This window comes from Hylobates moloch, unplaced genomic scaffold (assembly GCF_009828535.3).
Source record: "Hylobates moloch isolate HMO894 unplaced genomic scaffold, HMol_V3 SCAFFOLD_8, whole genome shotgun sequence".
Taxonomy (NCBI): Eukaryota; Metazoa; Chordata; class Mammalia; order Primates; family Hylobatidae; genus Hylobates; species Hylobates moloch.
Genome location: NW_026652283.1, coordinates 37,667,839 through 37,694,471, shown reverse-complemented (window position 1 = coordinate 37,694,471; position 26,633 = coordinate 37,667,839). Strand labels below are relative to the sequence as shown.

The 26,633-nt window shown below is 42.1% G+C and overlaps 1 protein-coding gene across 2 annotated transcripts in view; it reads right to left on the bottom strand.

Annotated features, from left to right (window-relative positions):
• Positions 1–26,633, bottom strand: part of LOC116472935 (protein argonaute-4) — a 53,276-nt gene that overhangs the window by 9,268 nt on the left and 17,375 nt on the right. For both annotated transcript variants that reach the window (XR_009214433.1, XM_032160231.2), the window contains exons 4-15: positions 25,542–25,723; positions 25,221–25,357; positions 24,972–25,106; positions 24,196–24,283; positions 19,155–19,302; positions 18,798–18,917; positions 18,544–18,672; positions 18,156–18,289; positions 16,550–16,734; positions 14,779–14,938; positions 8,980–9,295; positions 8,710–8,844 (exon numbers count right to left, since the gene is read on the bottom strand). Coding sequence is in view for 1 of the 2 variants with exons in the window: in XM_032160231.2 (XP_032016122.1) it covers positions 8,710–8,844; positions 8,980–9,295; positions 14,779–14,938; positions 16,550–16,734; positions 18,156–18,289; positions 18,544–18,672; positions 18,798–18,917; positions 19,155–19,302; positions 24,196–24,283; positions 24,972–25,106; positions 25,221–25,357; positions 25,542–25,723 (1,869 nt within the window). In the remaining variant the exon portion in view is untranslated. The remainder of the gene's footprint in view (positions 1–8,709; positions 8,845–8,979; positions 9,296–14,778; positions 14,939–16,549; positions 16,735–18,155; positions 18,290–18,543; positions 18,673–18,797; positions 18,918–19,154; positions 19,303–24,195; positions 24,284–24,971; positions 25,107–25,220; positions 25,358–25,541; positions 25,724–26,633) is intronic.

Genomic DNA, 26,633 nt, shown 5'->3' with positions numbered 1-26,633 from the left:
TGTACAGCAGAGTTCAGTATGAACACGTTTATTTAGCATACAGGCACAAATTTGATGGGAGTTTATTTGGCTCCATTTTAACTATTGTTACCTTCAGCTGAAGATCATATACCTATGCATACATAACTCTATGAGTATAGAAAAATTTCCTTCCATCAAATGCATATGTCATCTTGGGTTCCTAGCTGGATCAGAAGAAATCTAATTGGTTCTAGCATTTTTTTTTCCCCAAAGTGTGTTCTTTAGGAATATTAGCTTTGCAGGATGTGTTTAGCTATTTTATGGTGGAACAACCTGAAAAATATGGGATCAAATTAAAGTTAAAAGTATTTTTCTACTGTATGACTTCTCAAAATATTTAGTCATGTATAATCTTTAAAAGGGATATAGAGTATATAGCATTTTCTAAATTTATTTTACCCTTAAAAAAAAAAAAAAACCCTCTCTGGTTCTACATATGACAGCCTGAAGAGGTGATGCCTTGGAGAAAAGGGAATCCAGGGCCGGGCGCGGTGGCTCACGCTTTTAATCCCAGCACTTTGGGAGGCCGAGGCGGGCGGATCACGAGGTCAGGAGATCGAGACCACGGTGAAACCCCGTCTCTACTAAAAATACAAAAAAATTAGCCGGGCGTGGTGGCGGGCGCCTGTAGTCCCAGCTACTCGGAGAGGCTGAGGCAGGAGAATGGCGTGAACCTGGGAGGCGGAGCTTGCAGTGAGCCGAGATTGCGCCACTGCACTCCAGCCTGGGCGACAGAGCAAGACTCCGTCTCAAGAAAAAAAAAAAAAAGAAAAAAAAAGAAAAGGGAATCCAGGCCTTTTCAATTCACCAGTTATTGCTTGAGCACCCATGTGACTGCTAGGCTCCGCAGCAGATGTTGGGGATGACAGTCAGGGGCATCAAGAGAACTAATAAACTTGCATTCCTGACTTCATGAAGAGTGTACACAATAAACTGTAACACAATGTCATAAGGGCATATGGGAAAAATTGGGAAAAGCTGATGAGGAGGAAATAGGTGAGCCATGCCTTATAAGATAAGTAGGAGCTGAAAAGGGAAGTTGGGTAAAAAACAGGAAACATTCCAAATACCCCTAAACTCAGAAATGGATAAGCAAACTGTGGCTCATCCATATTATGAAATACCACTCCGCAATAAAAAGGGGCAAATTACTGATATATACCCAACTTGGATGAATCTCAAATGCCAGACTCAAAGGCTATGATTCTATCTATATGATGTGCTGGAAAAAGCAAAACTGTAGGAGCAGAATACATATCAGTGGTTGCCAAGGGCTGGGAGTGAAGGAGAAAGGTTAACTACAAAAGGACACCTGAAGATTCTTTGGTATGACAGAATTATTATATAGTCAGCCCTTGGTATCCACAGGTTCTGCATTCAGGAATCCAAGCAACTGTGGATATTCTTTAAAAAGGTTTGGATATTCTAATTATACCCTGATTTGATCACTGTGCATTATTTGTATAAAAACTCCTATGTAACCCATAAATGTGTATAATTATTATGTGTCAATTAAAAAATAAATATAAATATAAATTTTAAAGACCTGACACAAATACAGAAAATTGTTAACATGTTAAAAAATTTAATTTTAATATGAAAAAATTAAAAACAATAAAACATAGCATTTACACTGTATTCGGTACTAAAGCAACCTAGAAAAATATTTAAAATAATTCAACAGTAAAAACTTATACACATTTTAAAATACAGTATAACAACTATTTAAGCCTTTATGTTATATTAGGTATTATAAGTAATCTAGAGATCTTTTAAAGCAAGCTTGTCCAACCCACAGCCCGTGGGCTGCATGCAGCCCAGGACGGCTTTCAATGTGGCCCAGTACACATTTGTAAACTTGGGCCAGGAGGAGTGGCTTTCATGCCTGCAATCCCAGCACTTTGGGAGGCCAAGGCAGGCAGATTACTTGAGGTCAGGAGTTTAAGACTCTACTAAAAATCCAAAAATTAGCTGGGCATGGTGGCGTGTGCCTGTAATTCCAGCTACTCGGGAGGCTGAGGCAGGAGAATCACTTGAACCCGGGAGGCAGAGGTTGCGGTGAGCTGAGACTGAGCCATTGCACTCCAGCCTGGGTGACAGAGCGAGACCCAGTCTCAAAAAAAAAAAAAAAGACCAAAAACAAATTTGTAGACTTTCTTAAAACATTATGAGATTTGTTTGTGATTTTGTTTTTTAGCCCATCAGCTATGGTTAGTGTATTTTATGCGTGGCCCAAGAAAATTCTTCTTCCAATGTGGTCCAAGGAAGCCAAAAGATTGGACACCCCTGTTTTAAAATATATGGGAGGATGTGCATAGGTTATATACAATTACTATACCATTTTTGTTTTTTGAGATGGAGTCTTGCTATGTTGCCCAGGCTTGTCTCAAACTCCTGGACTCAAGTGATCCTACTGTCTCAGCTTCCTAAGTAGCTGCGACTACAGGTATGCACCACCACACCTTGCTTACTGTACCATTTTATATCAGGGACTTGAGCATATGTGGATTTTGGTATCTGCAGCAGGTCCTGGAACCAATCCCCCATGGATTCTGAGGGATGACTGTGTATTTTTATTGTGGTGATGGCTACAGAACTGTATGTATTTGTCAAAACTAGGGCCACGTATGGTGGCTTATGCCTGTAATGCCAACACTTTGGGAGGCTGAGGCAGGAGGACCATTTGAGTCCAGGAACTCAAGACCAAACTGGGGAACAAAGTTAGACCCTGTCCCTAAATATATATATATGTATCTTTTTTTGAGATGGAGTCTTGCTCTGTCTCCCAGGCTGGAGTGCAGTGGCATGATCTCAGCTCACTGCAAGCTCCACCTCCCGGATTCACGCCATTCTCCTGTCTCAGCCTCCCGAGTAGCTGGAACTATAGGCACCCGCCACCGCAGCCGGCTAATTTTTTGTATTTTTAGTAGAGACGGGGTTTCACCGTGGTAGCCAGGATGGTCTCGATCTCCTGACCTTGTGATCCGCCCACCTCAGCCTCCCAAAGTGCTGGGATTACAGGCGTGAGCCACCACACTGGCCAAAAAATATATATATTTTTTAAATTAGCCAAGTGTGGTGGCACTGGCCTGTAGTTCCAGCTACTCAGGAAGCTGAGATGGGAGGCCTGCTTGAGCCTAGGAGGCTGAGGCTGCAGTGAGCCATGATTATATACATCATTGCACTCCAGCCTAGGTGACAGGGCAAGACCATCTCAAAAAAATGAAAAAAAAAAACAACAACAAAAAGCTTAAGTATGCACTCAACTAAAACTAGACACTAAAAAATTAGGGTGCATTTTACTGTATCTATATTATACCTTAATAAAAATAATGAAAACAGTGGATGGAATGGATGTACTGGTTCCAGGGATAAGAATGTACAGTGGATATGGGAAGTAGAAGATGTATAAGGTTATGGTGAAAGATAAAATGAAAATGTTGTTTTGGCTACCTTGGGAAAACACTAAACACCACAGGAATGCATTTGGTAAGCAATGGGGAATACCCGAAGATTTCTCAGCAGTGGAGTGGCACAAAAAGATCTGTGTTTTCACAGCAGGGTAGAGGAAGCATTTGTGAAGGAAGAATGGAGACAAGGAGACTGCTAGGAGTCTCCTGCAATAAAACAGTTCTGCCTAGAGCAGTGGGAACATACAACAGGAAGAACTGAGACAAGAGAGATTTCAGGGCACAACACAGAGGACTATTTTCTTTTTCTTTTTCTTTCTTTCTTTTTTTTTTTTCTTTTGAGACAGGCTCTGTCGGCCAGGCTGGAGTGCAATGGTGCGATCTCGGCTCACTGCAACCTCCACCTCTCAGGTTCAACCGATTCTCCTGCCTCATCCTCCTGAGTAGCTGGGATTACAAGCACATGCTACCACGTCCAGCTAATTTTTGTGTTTTTAGTAGAGGCGGGGTTTCACCATGTTGGCCAGGCTGGTCTCAAACTCCTGACCTCAGGTGATCCACTTGCCTTGGCCTCCCAAAGTGCTGAGATTACAGGTGTGAGCCACCACGCCCGGCCTTTTTAGTTTTTTTTTTTTTTTTTTTGGGACAGAGTTTCACTCTTGTTGCCCAGGCTGGAGTGCAGTTGCACAAACTCCTGACCTCAGGTGATTCACCCATCTTGGCCTCCCAAAGTGCTGGGATTACAGGTGTCAGCCACTGCACCTGGCCCACAGAGGACTATTTTCTAAATGCGTATGGAGGGACTGGAAATGGGGAAAAGAATTTAAAGACAACTAACTCTGAAGTTTCTAGCTTGGCCGACTTTATATACAGTGATGCCAAGTAATAGAATAAAAGGAAAATTGGGGAGGAATAGGTTTTGGATGGGGATAAAACAATAAATAGAAGGTTTAGACAGGCTTTGCTTGAAATGCCTGTGGTAGATTGTATTACTGGTGCCAAACATTCCCATGCCCCTGCCTGGGGGAGGATTATACATCCACACCCAATTATTTCAGGAGTGACTTGCTTTGGCTGATAAAATGTGGCCTGAAATGTGTTACTTCTGGGCCAGCACATGGCTTTTCATGTATCTTTTTTCCTCTCTGCCAGGATGACTGGCAATGTTCCAGATAGATGCTTCTTTGTCAGCCTAGGTTCCAAAGGGAGGACAGCAGGGTCACAGCTGCGGCAGAGCCACAATGAATGTGTAATGTGATCAAAAAACAAGTCTTTGTAAGCCACTAAGATTTCGGTTTTTGTTGTTGTTGTTGGCCTATCTTGACTGATGCAGTGCCTATAGAGAATCTAAGCAAATATGTCTGATAGATAACTGGGAGCACAGATCAGGAGCTGAAGAGTAGATTGGGGCTGGAAATACAGATTTAGGAATCTACAAGCAAGGGAATTAGCCCAGAAAAGTGGAAGACACTATAGAGAGGGCTGAAATTGAGAAGAGAAGAGAGAGAAGTATGAAATGTCGGGAAATATCAGTGTTTAATGGACAGAAGGAGAAAGAGGAATCAAAAAAGTCTGGTTACAGGCTGGGCACGGTGGCTCACATCTGTAATCCCAGCACTTTGGGAGGCCGAGGTGGGTGAAATCTCTTGAGGTCAGGAATTCGAGACCAGTCTGGCCAACATAGTGAAACCCCGTCTCTACCACAAATACAAAAATTAGTTGGGCATGGTGGTATGCGCCTGTAATCCCAACTACTCGGTAGGCTGAGGCAAGAGAATCATTTGAACTCGGGAGGCAGAGATTGCAGCGAGCCGAGATCATGACAGAGTGAAACTCCATCTTAAAAAAAAAAAAGTCTGATTATAGAAACTCCATTTCAAAAAAAAAAAAGTCTGATTACAGAAACTCCATTTCAAAAAAAAAAAAAAAAGTCTGATTACAAAGGTGGGTAGTAAAGCTGGAAAGTCATTTTGTTAAGGCCAAATAAGGCAATCATTGTCTTAAGTGCTACAAAGAAGTCAGTGTGGGAATCTGACAAAGTATCTCTAGATTTGAAATGAGCAAGTCATTGAGACAACAACTTCAATGGAGTCACTGAAATTGAAGTTAGGCTACAGAAAATTAAAGTATGATGTGAGAAAGTACAGATAGAAAGTCAAGTGATTGTTTTTCTCAAAGTTTAGTCGTGAAAGGAAGAAAAGATAAGGTAGCAGTGAGACTGAGGGAGAAGCAGGGTGAGGTGAACTCAGGAAGATTTAAGCCACCTTTATAGGGCGAGAAGGAGGCAACAGAACACGAAAGAGTGAAGTTTTGAAAAATAATGCATAATTAACCAAGTAAGGCTCTAGAGAAGTCAGGAGGGATTAGGATTGAAAGCATAGGATGGGGGAAAGAAAGCATAGGTGGAGAGATACGAGGAAGGAGATAAGAAAATACAAGATGTAACTGAGTTTGAAAGTAGAGGAGAGGCAGCTGAGAAAACTCTTGCCTTCTAGATCTTGTTTTTGGAGGGAAATAGACGATAGGACTTTGTTGGCAATAGAGTTATTATGAATAGGGTAGGGGACTTGAGAAGAGTATAAAGGTGTGGAACAGATGCTATGGGGAATAGGGTAAATGAAAAAACGGCAACATCCAAGGCCTGGCTGAGATTTGCTCTCATGAATTTGTAATATAGTTCTTTATTAAACAGACACTTTTGGCCAGGTGTGGTGGCTCACGCCTGTAATCCTAGCACTTTGAGAGGCTGAGGTGAGCTGATCACTTGAGCCCAAGAGTTCAAGATCAGCCTGGACAACATGGCGAAACCCCATCTCTACAAAAAGTACAAAAAAATTAGCCAAGAGTGATGGTGAGTGCCTGTAGTCCCAGCTACTTGGGAGGCTCAGGTAGGAGGATCACCTGAGCCTGGGGGCGTCTAGGCTGCCATGAGCCATAATCATGCCACTGCACTCCACCCTGGGTGACAGAGTGAGACCCTGTCTCAAAAAAATAAAATCCACCACTTTTCCCCCAGCAATTTCTATCGGCCTAAGAGTAGAGGCAAAACAAATGGGCAAGTGGATTGGCAAGAGGCATGCTTAGAGAATAGAAGATATTAGTAAATGTCAGGGTACAAAGTAGACCAAGAACTGGGACTGTCAATTTTGAAAGGTTTAAAGAATAAAACTATGAGATAGCTTAATAATAGCTTAATAGATAGTTTAGGAAGACAAGCCTAAAGAAGATCTTAAATCTACATGGATAACAAGTTGACAGACAGGTGGAGAGATGACAACAGTTAAGGAGAAGGTGGCAGGAGGTTTTGTGCCCACAGGTCAGGCAAGAGTTCAAAGAATTTGTATTAGCAAAGTCTAAGAAGTACTATTTTTTTTTTTTTTTTTTTGCACAGCATATCTTTTATTTATTTATTTTATTTGACATGTGCTGGTCTACTTTTTATTTAAATTTTTATATATTTTGGGGGCACAGGTACAGATTTCTTATATGTGTATGTTACAGAGAGGTAAAGCCCAGTTGGTAAGAAGTACTATTAACTCATGGTTTCAGCAATTTAAAGACAGCCCTTTTAATTTAAAACAGCCCTTTTAATTTAAGACCGTCCTTTTAATCTAAGCTGATTGGATCTGGGGCCCAATGAGAAAACAACCCTGATTCAGAAAACAAAAAGAAACAGTTCAGGCCAGGCATGGCGGCTCACACCTGTAATCCCAGCACTTTGGGAGGCCGAGGCAGGTGGATCACCTGAGGTCAGGAGTTCAAGACTGGATTGGCTAACATGGTGAAACCCCGTCTCAACTAAATATACAAAAATTAGCTGGGCATGGTGGTGGGCGCCTGTAATCCCAGCTACTCAGGAGGCTGAGGCAGGAGAATCGTTTGAAACTCGGGAGGCAGAGGTTGCAGTGAGCCAAGATTGTGCCACTGCATTGCAGCCTGGGTGACAAGAGCAAAACTCCATCTCAAAAAAAGAGAAAAAAGAAACAGTTCATCCTCGGATTAGAGACAAAAAAACTAGAGTGTACTAGAAAATAATGGGAGTGGCAAACAAGATTACATGATTAGGCAACAGAAAGATCTGGTCTTCCTAGGGGTTGATCAGAGAGGGCCTGGACAAGATGAAGTAAAGTCATTAAAAAATATCAGAGAAGCAAGATTATCTATTAATAATATAGGTTGGGCATTCTCTATCTGAAATGCCTGGGGATTAGAGGTGTTTTGGATTTTAATTTTTCTTTTTTTTCTTTTAGGCAGAGTCTTGCTCTGTGCAGGCTGGAGTGCAGTAGTATGATCTTAGCTCACTGCAACCTCTGGCTCCTGGGTTCAAGCGATTCTCCTGCCTCAGCCTCCTGGATACCTGGGACTACAGGCGTGCACCATTACGCCCAGCTAATTTTTGTATTTTTAGTAGAGACAGAGTCTCGCCATGTTGGCCAGGCTGGCCTCGAACTCCTGACCTCAAGTGATCACCCGCCTCAGCCTCCCAAAGTGCTGGGATTACAGGCGTGAGCCACAGCACCCGGTCAGATATTGTTCTTAACCACATTTTACAGATGAGAATATTATGGCTTAGAAAAGTTGAGTAATTTGACTGTGGTTTAAGTGTGACACTATAAATATTCAAAGTTTGTGCCCTATGAATCTCCTATGCCAGCAGTCCTCAACTTTTTTGGCAGCAAGGACAGGTTTCATGGAAGACAATTTTTACATGGATGAGGGTACGGGAGTGGGGGGAGATGGTTTTGGGATGAAACTGTTCCACCACTGCTGATCTGACAGGAGGCAGAGCTAAGGTGGTAATGATCATTCACTGACCGCTCACATTCTGCTGTGCAGCCTGGTTCCTAACAGGCCACAGACTTTTACCAGTTCACAGTCTGGGGGTTGGGGACCCCTGTCCTATGCTGATATAAAATTATTTGGAAGATAAATTCTTCTTTATATCCTAGAACTGTGCAGCAAAAAGTAACAAATAACAAAAAGCACCCCTTAGAAGGTTGCCTATATCATCACAATGTACCTGGCATGTTTCTGATCTACTCCCCCCGACACAAAAACAACTTGAGAAATCAGCATTTCTGTTATACAAGAGAAATAAAATATTCAGTCTCAAAACTCATATCATTCAGAATTGGTCATCTAAACCCAACTGCAGTTATTGTATTTAGTAAATTTTTATCAGGCATTTCTGCTTTTAAGAAAAAAATTGTATAAAAATGGTATATATACATCTCTTGCCAGAGCCTCAGATAACAAAGCTTATACTCTATCTTCTTACCCTTTCTGTTTTATCTGCACAGAAGAGTCGTGTATGATGTCTTTTTTGCACCACAATATATGTTATTCCTGGCCGGTAATCTTCTTCCAAGCTAATACATGCCTTTCGAATTGCTATTAGTTCTGGCCAAGCTACCTAGAAGGCAGAAATGGAATTATGTTTAATTGAGAATTTGCCTAGTATCTCTCAGATCTACCCAGAATGGTAGATGAGAGGAATCTCCCTCAGACTCCTAGAGGCCCCGAAGGGCAACAGGGATAATGAGAGTACCTGCTTCATTTGTCCCTCAGATACCCCTCCACGGTAATAGATGATCCGAGTGGGTTTGAAGCGTGTGGATTTGTAGAACTGAATCAGCAGCTCTCGAACCATGTTAGTCAGGTCCTGGATAACCTCTTGACTGTAGAGAAGCTCTTGGGAGATCTCCTGCCGGGAAGTCTGCACCCGAACGGTGGCACAGTAGCGGCTGGGGTGGCCATCCATACTGCCAACCACGGCAGCAATGGAAGGTTTCTTCCCATCCCCTGCTGGGGGGTGTGTGACATCTGCTCCCAGGAAGATGACAGGCTGCTGGAACACCGAGGGCCTGCTCAGATTTAAGGAGATGTTGCCACTCAGACATATAAGTGAAAACGTTTGAGTTTAGCAAGATTATATCACCAGATATAATCAGATATAACCTTATAAGAGAGAACAAAGACTTGACCCCATTGGGAAAGAACACTATGGACCACTGAATATTGATGTCACCCAGTACAGTGACTCTGGACTGACTGAAGAAGTGAATATGGCTCTTCCATAACAGTAGGAAGAGAAGATTTAAAAAACAGGGCCTAGGCTGGGCACCGTGGCTCATACCTATAATCTCAGCACTTTGGAAGGCCAAGGAGGAAGGACTGCTTGAGCCCAGAAGTTCAAGGCCAGCCTGGGCAATATATCAAGACCCAGGTCTCTACAAAAAATAAGAAAGCCCAGCGTGGCAGCGCCTGCCTGTAGTCCCAGTTACTTGGGAGGCTGAGGCAGAAAAAAACATTTAAGCCCAGGAGTTTGAGGCTGCAGTGAGCTATATACTATACTATACTACATTGTACGGTGTCACATCACTGTACTCCAGCCTGGGCGACAGAGTAAGACCTTGTCTTTAAAAAAAGAAAAGAGGCCAGGCGTAGTAGCTCACGCCTGTAATCCCAGCACTTTGGGAGGCCAAGGCAGGAGGATCACCTGAGGTCAGGAGTTGGAGACCAGCCTGGCCAACATGGTGAAACCCTGTTTCTACTAAAAATACAAAAATTAAGGCCGGGCATGGTGGCTCAGCACTTTGGGAGGCTGAGGCAGGCAGATCACTTGAGGTCAGGAGTTTCAGACCAGCCTGGCCAACATGGGTGAAACCCCATCTCTACTAAAAAATACAAAAATTAGGCCGGGCACGGTGGCTCACACTTGTAATCCCAGCACTTTGGGAAGCCGAGGCGGGCGGATCACGAGGTCAGGAGATCGAGACCACGGTGAAACCCTGTCTCTACTAAAAATACAAAAAAAATTAGCCGGGCATGGTGGCGGGCGCCTGTAGTCCCAGCTACTCGGAGAGGCTGAGGCAGGAGAATGGCGTGAACCTGGGAGGTGGAGCTTGCAGTGAGCTGAGATTGTGCCACTGCACTCCAGCCTGGGCGACAGAGCGAGACTCCGTCTCAAAAAATAATAATAATACAAAAATTAGCCAGGTGTGGTGGTGTGTGCCTGTAATCCCAGCTACTTGGAAGGTGGAAGAGGCAGGAGAATCACTTGAACCAGGAAGGTGGAGGTTGCAGTGAGCTGAGATCACAACACTGCACTCCAGCCTGGGTGACAGAGCGAGACCCCGTCTCAAAAAAAAAAAAATTAGACAGGCATGGAGGCGCTCACCTGTAATCCCAGCTACTTGGGAGGCTGAGGCGGGAGAATCACTTGAACCCAGGAGGTAGAGGTTGCAGTGAGCCAGGATCACACCACTGCACTCCAGCCTGGGTGACAGAGGAAGACTCCATCTCAAAACAAAACAAAACAATACCCCCCAAACCCCCCCCCCCCCCCCCCCCCCCCGCCTTTTGTTTTTTTGAGACAGAGTCTCACTCTGTTGCCCAGGCTAGAGTGCAGTGGCATGATCTCAGCTCACTGTAGCCTCAACCTCCTGGACTCAGGTGATTCTCCCACTTTAGCCTTCCAGGTAGCTGGGATAAATTCTTAAAAGTAGGATTTGGGACTGCGAGTGTTAATTCTTCAAGTGTAATTCAGAGGCATACCATACTTGACAATCTCATGTAATAGGTACTAAAGGTGAGGTCCCATGGGAGAAGAGGCTGTGTCCCATTTATCTCTCTGTATCATCACAGAACATAAGCCTGGCACAGAGAAGTTAATAACAGTGAACATATATAGGCGACATACATATACATAACGTAACAGCTTACATATACAACATACCAGCCACTATGCTAAGCATTTCACACGTGTTAACTCATTTAAAATTTTATGAGGGTGGTACAATTATTATCTCAATTTTTCCAGATAAAAAATAAGACATAAGAGGATAAAGAATGTTCCCAAGATCACACAGCTAGGAGTGGAAAAGCTGGAATCCAAACCCAAGAAGTTTAACGCCAAAGTATGCACTCTAAGCCACTAAGCTATATTGTCTCAAATGTTTGGGGTAAAATTAAATGAAGACAGACTTTAGGTTAACTTCCCCTATGGCCCATATATCTCATCACTAATGTTTAAGGAGGGATTTATTTACCTAGAAGTTTCATTCAAGGACAAAAATGAGAACTGTGTTGGGAGGCTAAGCGGGTGGATTGCTTGAGCTCAGGAGTTTGAGACCAGTGTGGGCAACATGGAGAAACCTCGTCTGTACCAAAAATACAAAAAATAAGCCAGGCGTGGTGGTGCACGCCTGTGGTCCCAGCTAGTTGGGAGGCTGAGGTGGGAACACTGCTTGAGCCTGGGAGGCAGAGTTTGCAGTGAGCCGAGATTGTGCCACTGCACTCCAGCCTGGGTGACTAAGTGAGACCCTGTCTCAAAAAAATAAATAAATAAGAAATCAACTAATCAAGTTGACAAAATATGCTAAGATTAAATTAAAAAAAAGAGAACTGTGATATGATTGCATAAGAGCAAGGCACTCAATTTCATCTTCAAGTATGGCAATGACTAATATCACAGCCCTAAATTTAACTCTTCAAATCACTTTCACACACAGTATTTCACAGAAAAACAACACTTTCAAGTTAACAAGACAGATATTATTATCTTGATAGATAAGGAACTGAGGCCCAGAGATATTAGAAATTCACATGCGTAACAATACTCAAATCTCCCAATTCCCAGCCAGCACTTTGTCTATTATATCCCTGTCTTGCCTTGGTGTTTGTTTACTCTAGAGTCAATCTGACAAACTCAAATTTAAACAAACAAAAAAAAACCTATGAAGGGAGGGGCAGACAGGGTTTCTTAAAAGGACATAAAAAGATTGATTCAACTCAGTCCTATTAACATTTTCTGTTCATCAAAAGCCACTATTGACCAGGCATGGTGGCTCACGTCTATAATTCCAACACTTTGAGAGGCCAAGGTGGAAGGATCACTTAAGCCTAGGAGTTCAAGACCAGCCTGGACAACATAGCAAGACCTCATCTTTAAAAAAAAATTTAAGGCTGGGCATAGTGGCTCATGCCTATAATCCCAGCACTTTGGGAGGCCAAGGTGGCCCGATTGCTTGAGGTCAGGAGTTCAAGACCACCAGCCTGGCCAACATGGTAAAGCCCTGTCTCTACTAAAAATACAAAAATTAGCCAAGTATGGTGGCGTGCGCCTGTAATTCCAGCTACTCGGGAGGCTGAGGCAGGAGAATCGCTTGAACTCAGGAGGCAGAGGTTGCAGTGAGCCGAGATTGCATCACTGTACTCCAGTCTGGGTGACAGAGTGAGACTCTATATCAGTAAATAAATAAATAATTAGGCAGGCATGGTGGCACATTCCTGTAGTCCCAGCTACTCAGGAGACTAAAGCGGGAGAATCACTTGAGCTGGGGAGATTGAGGTTGCAGTGAGTCATGATTGCCCCACTGCGCTCCAGCCTGGGTGACAGAGTGAGACCTTGTCTTAAAAAGAAAAAAACAGAAAACCCACAATTTAGGAGAGTGAAAAGGCAAAACACAGACTAGGAGAAGATAATCTGCCTATCCTGTTTGCCTATAGGATATCTATATCTTGTGAAGGACCAGAAACCCACAAAGAACTACTACAAATTAATGAAAAAGACTCACAACCCAATATAAAAAAAAGAGCAAAGGACTGAACAGGTCCATTATAAAAGAAGATGTTTAGGCTAGGCATGGTGGCTCATGCCTGTAATCCCGGCACTTCGGGAGGCTGAGGCAGGAGGACTGTTTGAGCTCAAGAGTTCTAGACCAGCCTGGTCAACAGGACAAAACTCTGTCTCTGTAAAAAATAAAAACATTAGCCGAGCATGGTGGTATGAGCCTGTAGTCCCAGCTACTTGGGAGGCTGAGGTGGGAGGATCAGTTGAAGGCCAGGAGTTTGGGTCTTCAGTGAGCCATGATCACATCACTGCACTCCAGCCTGGAAGACAGAGTGAGACCCTGTCCCAAAAAACAAAACAGGCCAGGCGCGGTGCCTCACGTCTGTAATCTCAGCACTTTGGGAGGCCAAGGTAGGCGGATCACTTGAGGTCAGGAGTTCGAGTCTAGCCTGGCCAACATGGTGAAACCCTGTTTCTACTAAAAATACAAAAAAAATTAGTGGGGCACAGTGGTGTGCACCTGTAATCCTAGCTACTCAAGAAGCTGAGGTGGTAGCATTGGTTGAACCTGGGAGGTGGAGGTTGCAGTGAGCCAAGATCATGCCATTGCACTCCAGCCTGAGTGACAGAGCAAGACTCCATCTCAAAACAAAACAAACAAACAAAAATATAAAGATGTTCAAATGGCTAATGAGCATATGAAAATGTGCTTAACATCATTACTCATTAAGGGAATGCAAATTAAAACTATAATGAGATACTATTATCCCCAAGCAAAATGGCTAAAATTAAAAGGACTGATACTACCAAGTGTTGGTAAGAATATAGAGCAAGTAGTAAATTGGTACAACCACTTTGGAAAACTATTTGACTGTATCTATTAATAGTAAATATATGTATTCTCTGTAACTCTATTCTCTGTAACTCAGTAATTACACTCCTGGAATTCCACACAAGAGAAAGAGTGTTTCAGTTCACCAAAAATGTAGAATTGTATAATGAATGTATGAAAATATCCAGGGCCGGGTGTGGTGGCTCACGCCTGTAATCCCAGCACTTTGGGAGGCTGAGAAGGGCGGATCACGAGGTCAGGAGATTGAGACCATCCTGGCTAACACGGTGAAACTCCGTCTCTACTAAAAATACAAAAAATTCACCGGGCATGGTGGCAGGTGTCTGTAGTCCCAGCCACTTGGGAGGCTGAGGCAGAAGAATGGCGTGAACCCGGGGGGCAGAGCTTGCAGTAAGCTGAGATCGCATCACTGCACTCCAGCCTTGGGGGACAGAGCGAGACTCCGTCTCAAAAAAAAAAAAAAAAAAAAAGATCCATCGATAGTAGAATAAATTAAAATTGTGTGGTTTATTCATGTAATGAAATCATACACAACAATGAAAAAGAATAAACTACTCCTAAGTGCAACAACACAAATTAATCTCACAGACATAATGTTGAACAAAAGAAGACCAACACAAAATAGTACATACTGTACGATTCCATTTATATGAAGCTCAAAAATGGGCAAAAGTAATCTGGATAGGTGATAGACATCAGAATGGTGGTCACCTTTGGGGGTTATCTATTTGGAGGGGCCATAAGGAAGGCTGATGGGGTGCTGGAAATGTTATATATCTTTATCTGGGTGTTGGGTATATGGGTGCATATATATACAAGAGAAAAGGTAATCTAGATGCATATATAATATTTGTGTGCTTTCCCATAAATTATGTAAGTTAGATCTTCAACGAAAGTGGGGAAAGCATTCAGAATCTTACCTTTGATGAGGCACAAGCACATTGTTAATTCCTCCAAGTTTTGCATTTATCTTCAGGCAAAGATTGGAAAGGGTTTGAGGTGAGGTCTTCACTACATTTTTTACCTGGACACACTGTGTGGCCATACCTAGAAGGGTATCTCCAACACGTTTCACCTCCGCTACAAAAACAATTTATTAATTTTAACATGTTTAAATGGTCTCCTAATTACTAAAAGCAAAAGGAAAAAAACCCCACACATTAACTTTATAACCTACTACATACCGTACACTGTGCTAGATGCTTCTCATGTGTCTTCCTTTTAACTGCTAAACCCCCAGGGCAATTTTTTGCCTGTGTTTGGATGGGCCCTCCCTTCTCTCCTTTTTTCCCTCCTGCAGGCCCTGCAGCCAGCCTGCTTCCTTTATTCTCTGTGCTGCCTGCCACCACTTGCTCAGCTCCTTGATGCTCCTCTTCCCACATGACTGATTTAGCAAAAGAATCAATCTTCCCAGCTCCTCCCTCTCAGTACACCAGTACACACACTGGCTCTTTGAATTTTATTTTATTTTGTATTTTTTGCTTTTTTTTTTCTTTCTTTAAGTACTAGAGATAACTGTAGAGAGAAGGTTAAAGATATTTTATAAAGTTTAAAACTGGGGCCAGCCACAGTGGCTCACATCTGTAATCCCAGCACTTTGGGAGGCCCAGGTGGGTGGATCACTTGAGGTCAGGAGTTCAAAGACCAGCCTGGCCAACATGGTGAAACCCCATCTCTACTAAAAATACAAAAATTAGCTGGGTGTGATGGCACGTGCCTGTAGTCCCAGCTACTTGGGGGGCTGAGGCAGGAGAATCACTTGAACCCAAGAGGCAGAGGCTGCAGTGAGTCAAGACTGCGCCACTGCACCACAGCCTGGATGACAGAGCAGGATCCTGCCTCAAAAAAAAAAAAAAAAAGTTTAAAACTGGCTGGGCATGCTGGCCCATGCCGGTAATCCCAAGGCTTTGGGAAGCCCAACGCAGGGGGACGGCTTGAGCCCAGGAGTTCAAGACCATCCTGGGCAACACGGCAAAACCCTATTTCTATAAAAAATACAAAAATTAGCTGGGTGTGGCGGCGGGCACCTGTACTCCCAGCTACTCGAGAGCCTGAGATGGGAGAATCACTTGAGCCCGGGATTTTGAGGCTGAGAGGAGCAGTGATCATGACACTGCACTCCAGCCTGGGAGACAGAGCTGAGATTCTGTCTCATCAATAATAATAGTTCCTCCATCGTTTACTTAAATGATAGTCAAAATAACTTTGTATCATTCTTCTTATAATAGATACAAACTAAGCAAATCCTCTTATGGAAGTGGCACTCTTCCTCACTCTCATATTCCTAAGTGCTTTTCACCAAATATTTCCAGTTCTCTCAGCTTCCAGGACTATGGTAGTATCACACTACATTCTCAACCCCCATCCCCACTGCTCCCACGCAAGTTGGGTAAGGCCATATGGCTGGTTGTGGCCAAGGAGTTGCAGAGAGAAAAAAGAATGTGGGGCCAGCAACATTCCAAATAGCAGCTGCTCTGCCAAGCTGGGTCCCCAAATGGAGATGACATGATGACACAGAGCAGAGGCCGCAGTCTATCTTCAGTGGATGCATAACAGGAGCAAGAAACAAATCTTTGTTGTTGTGAACCACTGAGAGTTTGAGGTTTGTGACTGCAGCATAACCTGGCTTATCCTGACTGTTATATCTACTGCTTGAAATCATCTCTCATTCAGCATTAAAAGGGTCCATACCATATACTGGTGTCTTTCCAGGCAGGATAACCACTATTAGCTGTAGGCCCACATAAGTCATTTTCAGATGTTTAAACATAGGCTCCACACTGTCTGCACCTTGTGCATACTTGCAGAAACATGGCTGACCCTGGATGGGCATTCCTGCATCCTTAGAGATTTTACGCAGCTGGTCAGTGAAACTCCTGTTAAAATAGAACCAGTAGCACAGTTTTTTCATTTCAGAGTACATTTCTAGCATTCATTTTCCTCTGAAATACTTCCTTCAGTTTTGTAAATTTCTTAGGCAAATTTAGAAACAAGTAAACAAATAAATAAAAATCTTTAACTGGTTGCCAAAAATGGACGGGCAATTGCAATTAAACTTGCAATTTAACTTGCAGTTAAACAGAAAAGAATCTGTATTACTAAGCTGTCAGATTATCAACTGAAACTTTTAAATAATTATGCGCAGCTGAACTAGAATCGCATTGCTGTTCAAAGATCTTTTAAACATTCGAATCAATAATTCTGGACTGAAGAAAAGCAGGGTCAAAATTTCAGGTAACATGCATTTTGGTAAGCCTGATACAGAAATAGCTGGGTAAGCTTGTGCTCAACTGAGAACACAGAAACATGCTGTTACAAAATCAGTGTATTTAGGACTACATTCAAACTTGGAACAGATTTGGTTCAATAAAAATGTCAAAAGAAATCATCACTTAAAAAAAGCAAAATTCACTTTGAAGTTTTAAATTTTAGATTTAAGAAGTTACTTCAATCTATGTATAAAGCTTTCAGAATATTCCTTTGGTGCATTTGCCAATATTTTGTAGAATTCCTTTCTTTCACTCTAGTTCCCTTTTCTTAATTTATTTTCACTCTTCTCACTAACTTTATTTTTTTATTTTTATTTTTTTGAGACGGAGTCTTGCTCTGTCGCGAGGCTGGAGTGCAATGGCGAGATCTTGGCTCCCGGCAACCTCTGCCTCCTGGATTCAAGTGATTCCCCTGCCTCAGCCTCCCCAGTAGCTGGGACTACAGGTGCGTGCCACCATGCCTGGCTAATTTTTTGTATTTTAGTAGAGACGGGGTTTCACCATGCTGGCCAGGATGATCTAGATCTCCTGACCCCATGATCCACCCACCTCGGCCTCCCAAAGTGCTGGGATTACAGGCGTGAGCCACTGAGCCCGGCTGCTAACTTCTTTTATATAGATAGCTGCATCTGTAAGATGTGAACCTACTCTTACCCAGAGACCTTGCAATGAAACAAGCTCATTAGTAAATTATAATGATTAAAAGTAAGCTAGTTTTTGATCTTAGCTGAAAAGATACAATTAATACCAAAGGAAGCTTCAATAAGAACTCAAGAATTTGCCAACCAACATTGTCTCTGCCTTGTCACTCACAAATTTCTGCTCTACATATAAGGAAGCTGAGTCAGATTCTTAATGTAATTCCCAAGTTTGCAAATTACTATAATACAAGGTCTTTTTCATATAGCCAGATGGTGTCACTATGGGAGTCAGGGATTTAGTGCCAGTGTACACAGCACATTCACATAAAGACAGTATTTTCATATCTGGAAGGGATATTACTAAGCTGAAAATATGAAGATACTCACTTTAGTAAATCTTCCCTACATTGTTTCTGAGGTGCAAAACAAGCAACTGCCCAAACTTTAATTTCAATGCCAGCATAAAACTGCTTTCCTCGCATGTCCCAGACACCCTGGTTGGGTGTGGCTACTGTTTTATTCTTTGAAAAAAAAAAAAAGAAGAAGAAGAAGAAGAAGAAGAAACAAAAGAAAAGAGAAAAGACATTACAATCTAAGGCCATTTTACTATTGACGAGTGAATAAACAAAATTCTATTAGGTATGAGCCAGAACACAAAAGGCAATAATGAACAAAACTATGGGTAAATTCAGCAGTGGCAGAGTAGAGAAACCCTGGATTATTCTCTTTTTGACTGGTTGTGGAAGAAGCTTGCTGAATAAAACAAAAAGCTTACCCGGCCTCCATATTGCAGCATTGGTGCTGGAAGTACCCTGCCTGTGAGCTCTGTCATTTCATTGTGGACAACGATACCAAATTCTTTAAGGTATGGATCAGGTCCACCCACCATACTGTTGCTCTTCACCTAAAGAACAGGAAAGCCTGCATATATAAAAACCAGAGAGTAACTGTGTCCCAGGAGGAGTTTTCTATTCTTTTGTTTTTTGTCATCTCAAAGCTAGCTCATCTTGAAGACCATGCCTTACTGACCAGTCTACTGATCTCTTCCTGTCTGTCAGGAGCAGATCTCGCTGTAGCTTTGATCATTGTGGAAGTCTGATTGTCTGTGAGCTTCTTAATACATCGCTGTCCTGCCACTATGTTACAGACCTGCCAAGAGACAAACAGAAATTGGTTTGTGTAAAGGGTTCTACATCTTAAACCTTTGCCAAACCATATCTTATATCCTCTATTTCCAGAAAAATTAAAATTTGGTTATACAGTGAAATCATCTGCCAAAAATATTTTAGAAATTAACACTAAATTTTACCACTAGTTTAGAACTCTACTTAAAAATATATACTCATTCAAGAGATTGGCAAATTGGCAAAAGAAAATTTAACTTACCTCGAGTGGCAAGTATGTATGCTTTTGTTCTTGTCCCACTTGGAGACAGGGAAGATGGGGGTATTTCAGCTGCAGACTATACTTTTGCTTAAAATATTGAGCTACTGTACATTCCATAGCTTGACCGTTTTCTAGCTGCAAAGGAAAACTATAGGAGAGAATGTCTTTTTTAGAATATTTCTTCAAGTTCTTTCTTTTCTTCTTTTTCTTTTTCTTTTTTTTTTTGAGACAGTGTCTCACTCTGTCGCTCAGGTTGGAGTGCATGGCGTGATCTCAACCTCCGCCTCCCGAGTTCAATGGATTCTCATGCCTCATCTTCCCAAGCAGTTGGGATTATAGGCGTGTGCCACCATGCCCAGCTAATTTTTGTATTTTTAGTAGAGACAGGGTTTCACCACGTTGGCCAGGCTGGTCTCTAACTCCTGACCTCAGGTGATCCGCCCACCTCAGCCTCCCAAAGTGCTGGGATTACAGGCATGAGCCACTGTGTCTGGCCAAATTCTTTCTTTTCTAAACAATAAACAAACAAAGCCCACTAATAATTCCTACCTTCATCAGTCACTTAAAAAACAAAGGTCAGGCCGGGTGCGGTGGCTCATGCCTGTAATCCCAGCACTTTGGGAAGCCGAGGAGGGCGGATCACGAGGTCAGGAGATCGAGATCACGGTGAAACCCCGTCTCTACTAAAAATACAAAAAAAAAAAATTAGCCGGGCGTGGTGGCGGGTGCCTGTAGTCCCAGCTACTCGGAGAGGCTGAGGCAGGAGAATGGCGTGAACCCGGGAGCTTGCAGTGAGCTGGGAGGCGGAGCTTGCAGTGAGCCGAGATGGCACCACTGCACTCCGGCCTGGGCGACAGAGCGAGACTCCGTCTCAAAAACAAAAACAAAAACAAAGGTCAATCTTTTTTTTTTTTTTTTTTTTTGTGAGACAGAGACTCACTCTGTTGCCCAGGCTGGAGTGCAGTGGCACCATCTTGGTTCACTGCAATCTCCGCCTCCCGGGTTCAAGCGGTTCTCCTGCCTCAGGTTCCCGAGTAGCTGGAATTACAAGTGTGCGCCACCACCTGTAATTTTTGTATTTTTAGTAGAGATGGGGTTTCACCGCGTTGGCCAGGCTGATCTAGAACTCCTGACTTTAGGTGATCCACCTGCCTCAGCCTCCCAAAGTGCTGGGATCAAAGGTGTGAGCCACATGCCCAGCCAAAAAACAAAAGTTAATCTTTATTTGAGCATTTTCACTTAAGTAAGTTTAGTATTTAACCAGAACAATAATTCCATTGAAATTTTCCATGTTTGTTAAAGCTTGGATGAGAAATTTTTTAAAATTAAGATTTAAAAAGAATTAAAAAAAAAATAAACAAGAAGATACTGCAGAACCAGAACATACATAGACTCACTTGAGGTCAGGTAACACCTACAGGTACAAATACAACAACCTCTTGCTGGCTTCAAATTAACATAAGGACTTGGAGTAATCCATGTAGGTGTTTTGTTCCCTTAAGATAACTTTTTGTAAAATGAGGGTAGCATAGTTATTGGGGCTACACATTTTTAGATTCCCAAATTTTCAGATCCTAAAACTAGAACAAATACATGTGGATCTGGAGAAAACAAGACCAAATACATGAATCTGAGACTGTGCCAGAATATTTGGCATAATTAAGATACTCTATTTGGCTTTTCCAGTGGGCAAATTATCTCAAATACTTAGTACAATCATAACTTTAATCTTGCTTTTTTTTTTTTGAGACAGAGTCTCGCTCTGTCACCTAGGCTGGAGTGCAGTGGCATGATTTTGGGTTACTGCAACCTCCACCACCTGGGCTCAAGCAATTCTCCCACCTCAGCCTCCCAACTAGCTGGGACAAATGCCTGGCTAATTTTTTTGTATTTTTTGTAGAGGGGTCTTGCCACATTGCCCAGGCTGGTCTCGAACTCCTGGGCTCAAGGAATCGTCTTTCCTCAGCCTCCCAAAGTATTGGGATTACAGTTGTCAGCCAGCATGCCGGGTTTTAATCTTGCTTTTTTTTTTTTTTTTTTTTTTTTTTTTAAGACGTAGTCTCACTCTGTTGCCCAGGCTAGAGTGCAATCTCAGCTCACTGCAACCTCTGCCTCCCGGGTTCAAGTGATTCTCCTGCCTCAGCCTCCCATGTACCTGGGATTACAGGCGCCTGCCACCATGCCTGCCACCATGCCCAGCTAATTTTTGTATTTTTAGTAGAGACAGGGTTTCACCATGTTGGCCAGGCTGGTCTTGAACTCCTGGTCTCTAGTGATCTGCCTGCCTCGGCCTCCCAAAATGCTGGGATTTAGAGGCGTAAGCCACTGCGCCCAGCCCACTAATCTTGCTTTCTTAACTGCCACAGCCTTACAAAGTAATGATGCAGTAAGGGTCATCTATGTGATATTTAAAGATATGAGTTATAATCTTTCAGCAAAGATTATATACGTCTATAAGTCTAATTATTCTAGCAGGGTTATGTGAAATAATTAAATAATGAAAAGAGCACAGTTCTTGAACAAATGCTACAATTCTCAACAGTGACTTCATAAGGTTTTGGTAACTTTTTTTTTTCTGAGAAAGAAGTCAATGGTATAATACAAATAATACATGAAATATCAATTTACCACTCTTAAGAAATTCATGTAGTGTGTACATGAGGTCATACTGAATAATTTATTCAAATCAGACTGAAATAATACACTTTATTTATCCAGAAGCCATCTGAAAATTTCAACTATCTAGACAAAGCCCTCTGGGTGATTTTGATATGCACTAAAGTTTGAAAATTAAGAATCATGAATCTAAAACAAAGTCAGATTAGAATATAAGCAAAAAAAGGTGTGTGTGGTGGGGGGGCTCTGAGTAACCAAAATAATGTAAATGTAGTAAAGCATATACTGTATATTTAACTCTTTATTTAGAAGAGCCAATATTTATGTTTATGTCAGACATGATCTTGATTACAACAATAAGATACAGATATAATTTTTAAAGCACTTTCACATATAGTGTCTCGCTGAGGCACAGTTTTCAGTAGATTAGAAGTATTGGGTGATGGGCTGGGCGCAGTGGCTCATGCCTGTAATCCCAGGACTTTGGGAGGGCCAAGGCAGGTGGATTGCCTGAGGTCAGGAGTTCAAGACCTGCCTGGCCAACATAGAGGAACCCCGTCTCTACCAAAAATACAAAAAATTAGCTGGGCATGGTGGCAGGTGCCTGTAATCCCAGCTACTCAGGAAGCTGAGGCAGGAGAATCGCTTGAACCCAGGAGGCAGAGGTTGCAGTGAGCAGAGATCGTGACATTGCACTCCAACCTGGGCAACAAGAGCAAAACTCCGTCTCAAAAAAAAAAAAAAAAGAAGTGTTGGGTAATTAGGAAAATGAGATTGGGGAAATGGAAAGGAGTATGCTGCTGGAGGATGCCATAGACACCAACAGCTGTAAGAAGTGATAGCTACCTACAAAGGGAGGGAGAGAAATTCACACAAAACACAAAGCAATAGACGTCTTCTCCCAGCCTGGGCAACAAAGTGGGACCCCGTCTCTATTAAAAATACAAAAATTAGCCAGGCGTGGTGGCACGTGCCTGTAGTCCGAGATACTCAGGAGGCTGAGGTGGGAGGATTGCTTGAGCCCAGGAAGTTGAGGCTGCCGTGGGCCATGACGGTGCCAAGCACTATATATATACGTGTGTATTTTTTTTAGAAGATACATATATACATATAAAATGCCTTCTCATATATTTTATTTATATGTATGTCTTCTCCTGACAGCCTTATATGATATCTAGGCCTTAATAGACCTTTTGAGCCATGTATTAAGAATTATAACAGTAGGCTGGGTGTGCTGGTTCACACCTGTAGTCCCAGCACTTTGGGAGGCCGAGGCGGGCAAACCATTTGAGCCCAGGAATTCATCAAGACCAGACTGGGCAACATAGCGAAACCCCACGTCTACAAAAAAAATTAGGCGAGTGTGGTGGTGCATGCCTGTAATCCCACTACTTGGAAGTCTGAGGTGGGAGGTTCACTTGAGCCCAGGAGGTGACAGAGTGAGACCCTGTCTCCAAAAGAAAAAAAAAAAAAAGAATGACAACAGTATAATAAAAAAAAGCTTATAATGACTGCATCATTAAATAAAAAGATTAAATAAAACAGATTAAATAAAAGTTAATCTATGTTTAACATACTCTACTTAAGAGGTAAATTGAATTAAAGGCAAGGAATGTGTTTTACAAATATCTCTACCAAAAACATTCAGAAAATGTTTTAAAACTTTGGTGTTAAAAGCAAAGATTCTGGTGATCTTGAAAATTTCAGTATAAGATGACCAATTTCTTTCTTTTTTTCTTTTGAGATGGAGTTTCACTCTGTCACCCAGGCTGGAGTGCAATGGTGTGATCTTGGCTTACTGCAAATTCTGCCTCCTGGGTTCAAGTGATTCTCCTGCCTCAGCCTCCCAAGTAGCTGGGATTACAAGTGCCTGCCACCAAGCCTGGCTGATTTTTGTAGTTTTTAGTAGAGATGGGGTTTCACCATGTTGGCCAGGCTGGTCTCGAATGCCTGACCTCAAGTGATTTGCCTGGCTTGGCCTCCCAAAGTGCTGGGATAACAGGTGTGAACCACCATGCCCGGCCAAGATAACCAATTTCTTTTTATTTATTTATTTTTTTTCAGACAGAGTCTTGCTCTGTTGCCCAGGCTGGAGTGCAGTGGTACGACCTCAGCTCACTGTAACCTCTGCTTCCCAGGTTCAAACAATTCTCTGCCTCAGCCTCCCGAGCACCTGGAGTTACAGGTGCCCGCCACCACACCCAGCTAATTTTTTTGTATTTTTAGTAGAGACAGGGTTTCACCATCTTGGCCAGGCTGGTCTTGAACCCCTGACCTCATGATCCACCCACCTCGGCCTCTCAAAGTGCTGGGATTACAGGTGTGAGCCACTGTGCCCGGCCAATAACCAATTTCTTAAAAAATTATAGTAGCTCCCTCTGTTACTAAAAATGTAATTGTATTACTTTAGATGTGGTTAACATACGTTTGATGACTGGCTGGCCGTCTAGTCACATTACAAACTCGGTATTTTCGTTTCATCTGTCCACAGTGGGTCACCTCAACTTTGAGACCTGAAATTTTTTTTAAAAGGCAAAACATCAGTTAATTAAAATCATAGTGACAAAAACAGATTCAAATGTTGTCTTCAAAATGTCATGACATTGTACAGGATAAAAATTGCAAGAATATGGGGACAATTTCATCATTATAGGCAAAAAATCTGAGCTAAGCAGAATAAATTAGAACTCAGATGACCTAAGATGCTCAATCTCCTTTAGTTCATTATTTCATCCAATAAATATTTATTAAGCATCAACTATGTTCTGACGCTTATTTTCAGGTCTGGAGACAGCTTTCGTGAAGTTTATATTCTAGTGAGGGAAGCTAACTAATAACAAGTAAAGAAGAAAAGAAATTCCAGAAGGATAATAAATGAATTTATGTTATTTTATTAAAATGGAAGTTTTTAAGTGGGTAAGGGTAGCATTTACTGAGTGCCTGATATGTGACAGGTACTATGCGAGAAAGCTTTATAAGCCTAATTGCATTTAATTCTCACAACAACTCTACAAGGTATATATTATTATTTTTACCTTAGAGATGAATACACTAAGGTTCACAGTGGTTAAGGAACTTGACCAAGGTCCCATTGATAGAACTGGTTAGCCTGAGACCGAAGCCCAGGTCTGTGTGACTCCAGAGCACAGGCAACGTGCAGCATGCTGAGCTGCTTCTCCAAGACTACATTAATGCACTTACCTCTGATTTCTTTGGTAAACTTGACACGCTGGGAGTCTGTTAGAGGTTTGGTCTGTTCATTGATGTTCTGAATGTCTAAAACCTCACACATGAACTCAATGATAGGCTGAGCCCGGTAGAAAGCAGTTGCAGATACTAACAAACAGAGAAGGATACTTCACTTCAGGGAAAAGGGAAGGGCCAAAACAAACAAACAAACAAACAAAAACCAGCCCAAAGAGTTACTGGATAAAGAGAGTTACTTCCTACCATCAATATTGAGCATCATATTCCACATGGCAGGTCTCACAGACTGATGAAAACCAAACCAGACCTCCCTGCCCCCTCCCAGAGGGTGGTAGTAACCTTCCGGGGGTGAGAAAAAGGAACGGCCCACTGGGGTGTACCTGAAGAAATAAAAGTTTGCATATGTCACATTAAACATGTGAAAGGTCCTTCATTTCACTCTCAACTCTGGGAGCTGAAATCAAATTTGAACTATGACTTATGCAGAAATTTTTCAATGGCTACAGTACAACCTACCAAAAAAGTCTGACATTTGTAGGAAATAATCCAAACCAAGGTACTAACCTCATGGAGGGAAGGTGTCTTGTGATAACATCAAGTGCTTGTACTGAGTCATCTGGGACTTCATTCAAGTGCCCAGCCAAAGCTTCTAAAAGCAACTGAAGGCTCACAACTGACACCCACTGAACAGACACTTTAAATGTTTGGTCTTTACCCTCGCCTGGAAGAGTCACCTCCATATCAACCTAAGGAAAAAAATACATGAATACAAACATAAATGTTTACAATGGCTGTGGGAAAAATCCCAAGAATATACAGTACGATATATGTATAAGGATATTTCTTTTAACATTTTTTTTTACAATTGCGTAACATTGGAAACAACTTAGTGTCCATGAGTAGGGGTATAATTTAATATGTAACATTATACAATAGTGAAAAAATAAGGTAGATGTTACAACATGGATGAACCTTGAAAACATTATGCTAAATGAAACAAGCCAGATACAAAAAGGCAAATATTTCATAATTCTATTTCTATGAAGTACACTGAATAGTCAAATTTAAAGAGACAGAAAGTAGAATAGTGGTTATCGGGGACCAGGGACAGTAGGGTATGGGGAATTATTGTTTAAATTCGTTTGGAATGATGAAAAAGTTCTGAAAATGGATAGTGGTGATGGATGCACAACAATGTGAATGTACATAATGCCATTAAACTGTAACATAAAATCATAATTTTTTTTTTTGAAACAGGGTCCTGCTCTGTCATCCAAGCTGGAGTGCAGTGGTGCAATAATAACTTATTGTAGCCTCAAAGTCCTGGGCTCAAGGGATCCTCCCACTTTAGCCTCCCAAGCAGCTGGAACTACAAGTGCACACCACCATGCCTGGCTAATTGAAAATTTTTTTTTGTAGAGATGGGTCTCCCTGTGTTGCTCAGGGTGGTCTCAAACTACTGGCCTCAAGCAATCCTCCCACCTCAATTTCCCACAGCACTGGGATTTTTGGCTGGGTGAAGCACTACACCCAGCCAAAAATAGTAAATTTTATATGTTATTTTACAACAATAAAAAACTTAAATTTGAAAAAAAAATAAGGTAGATATAAATGTATAGAAATGGAAAGATCTTTCAGGCATATTGTTAAATGAAA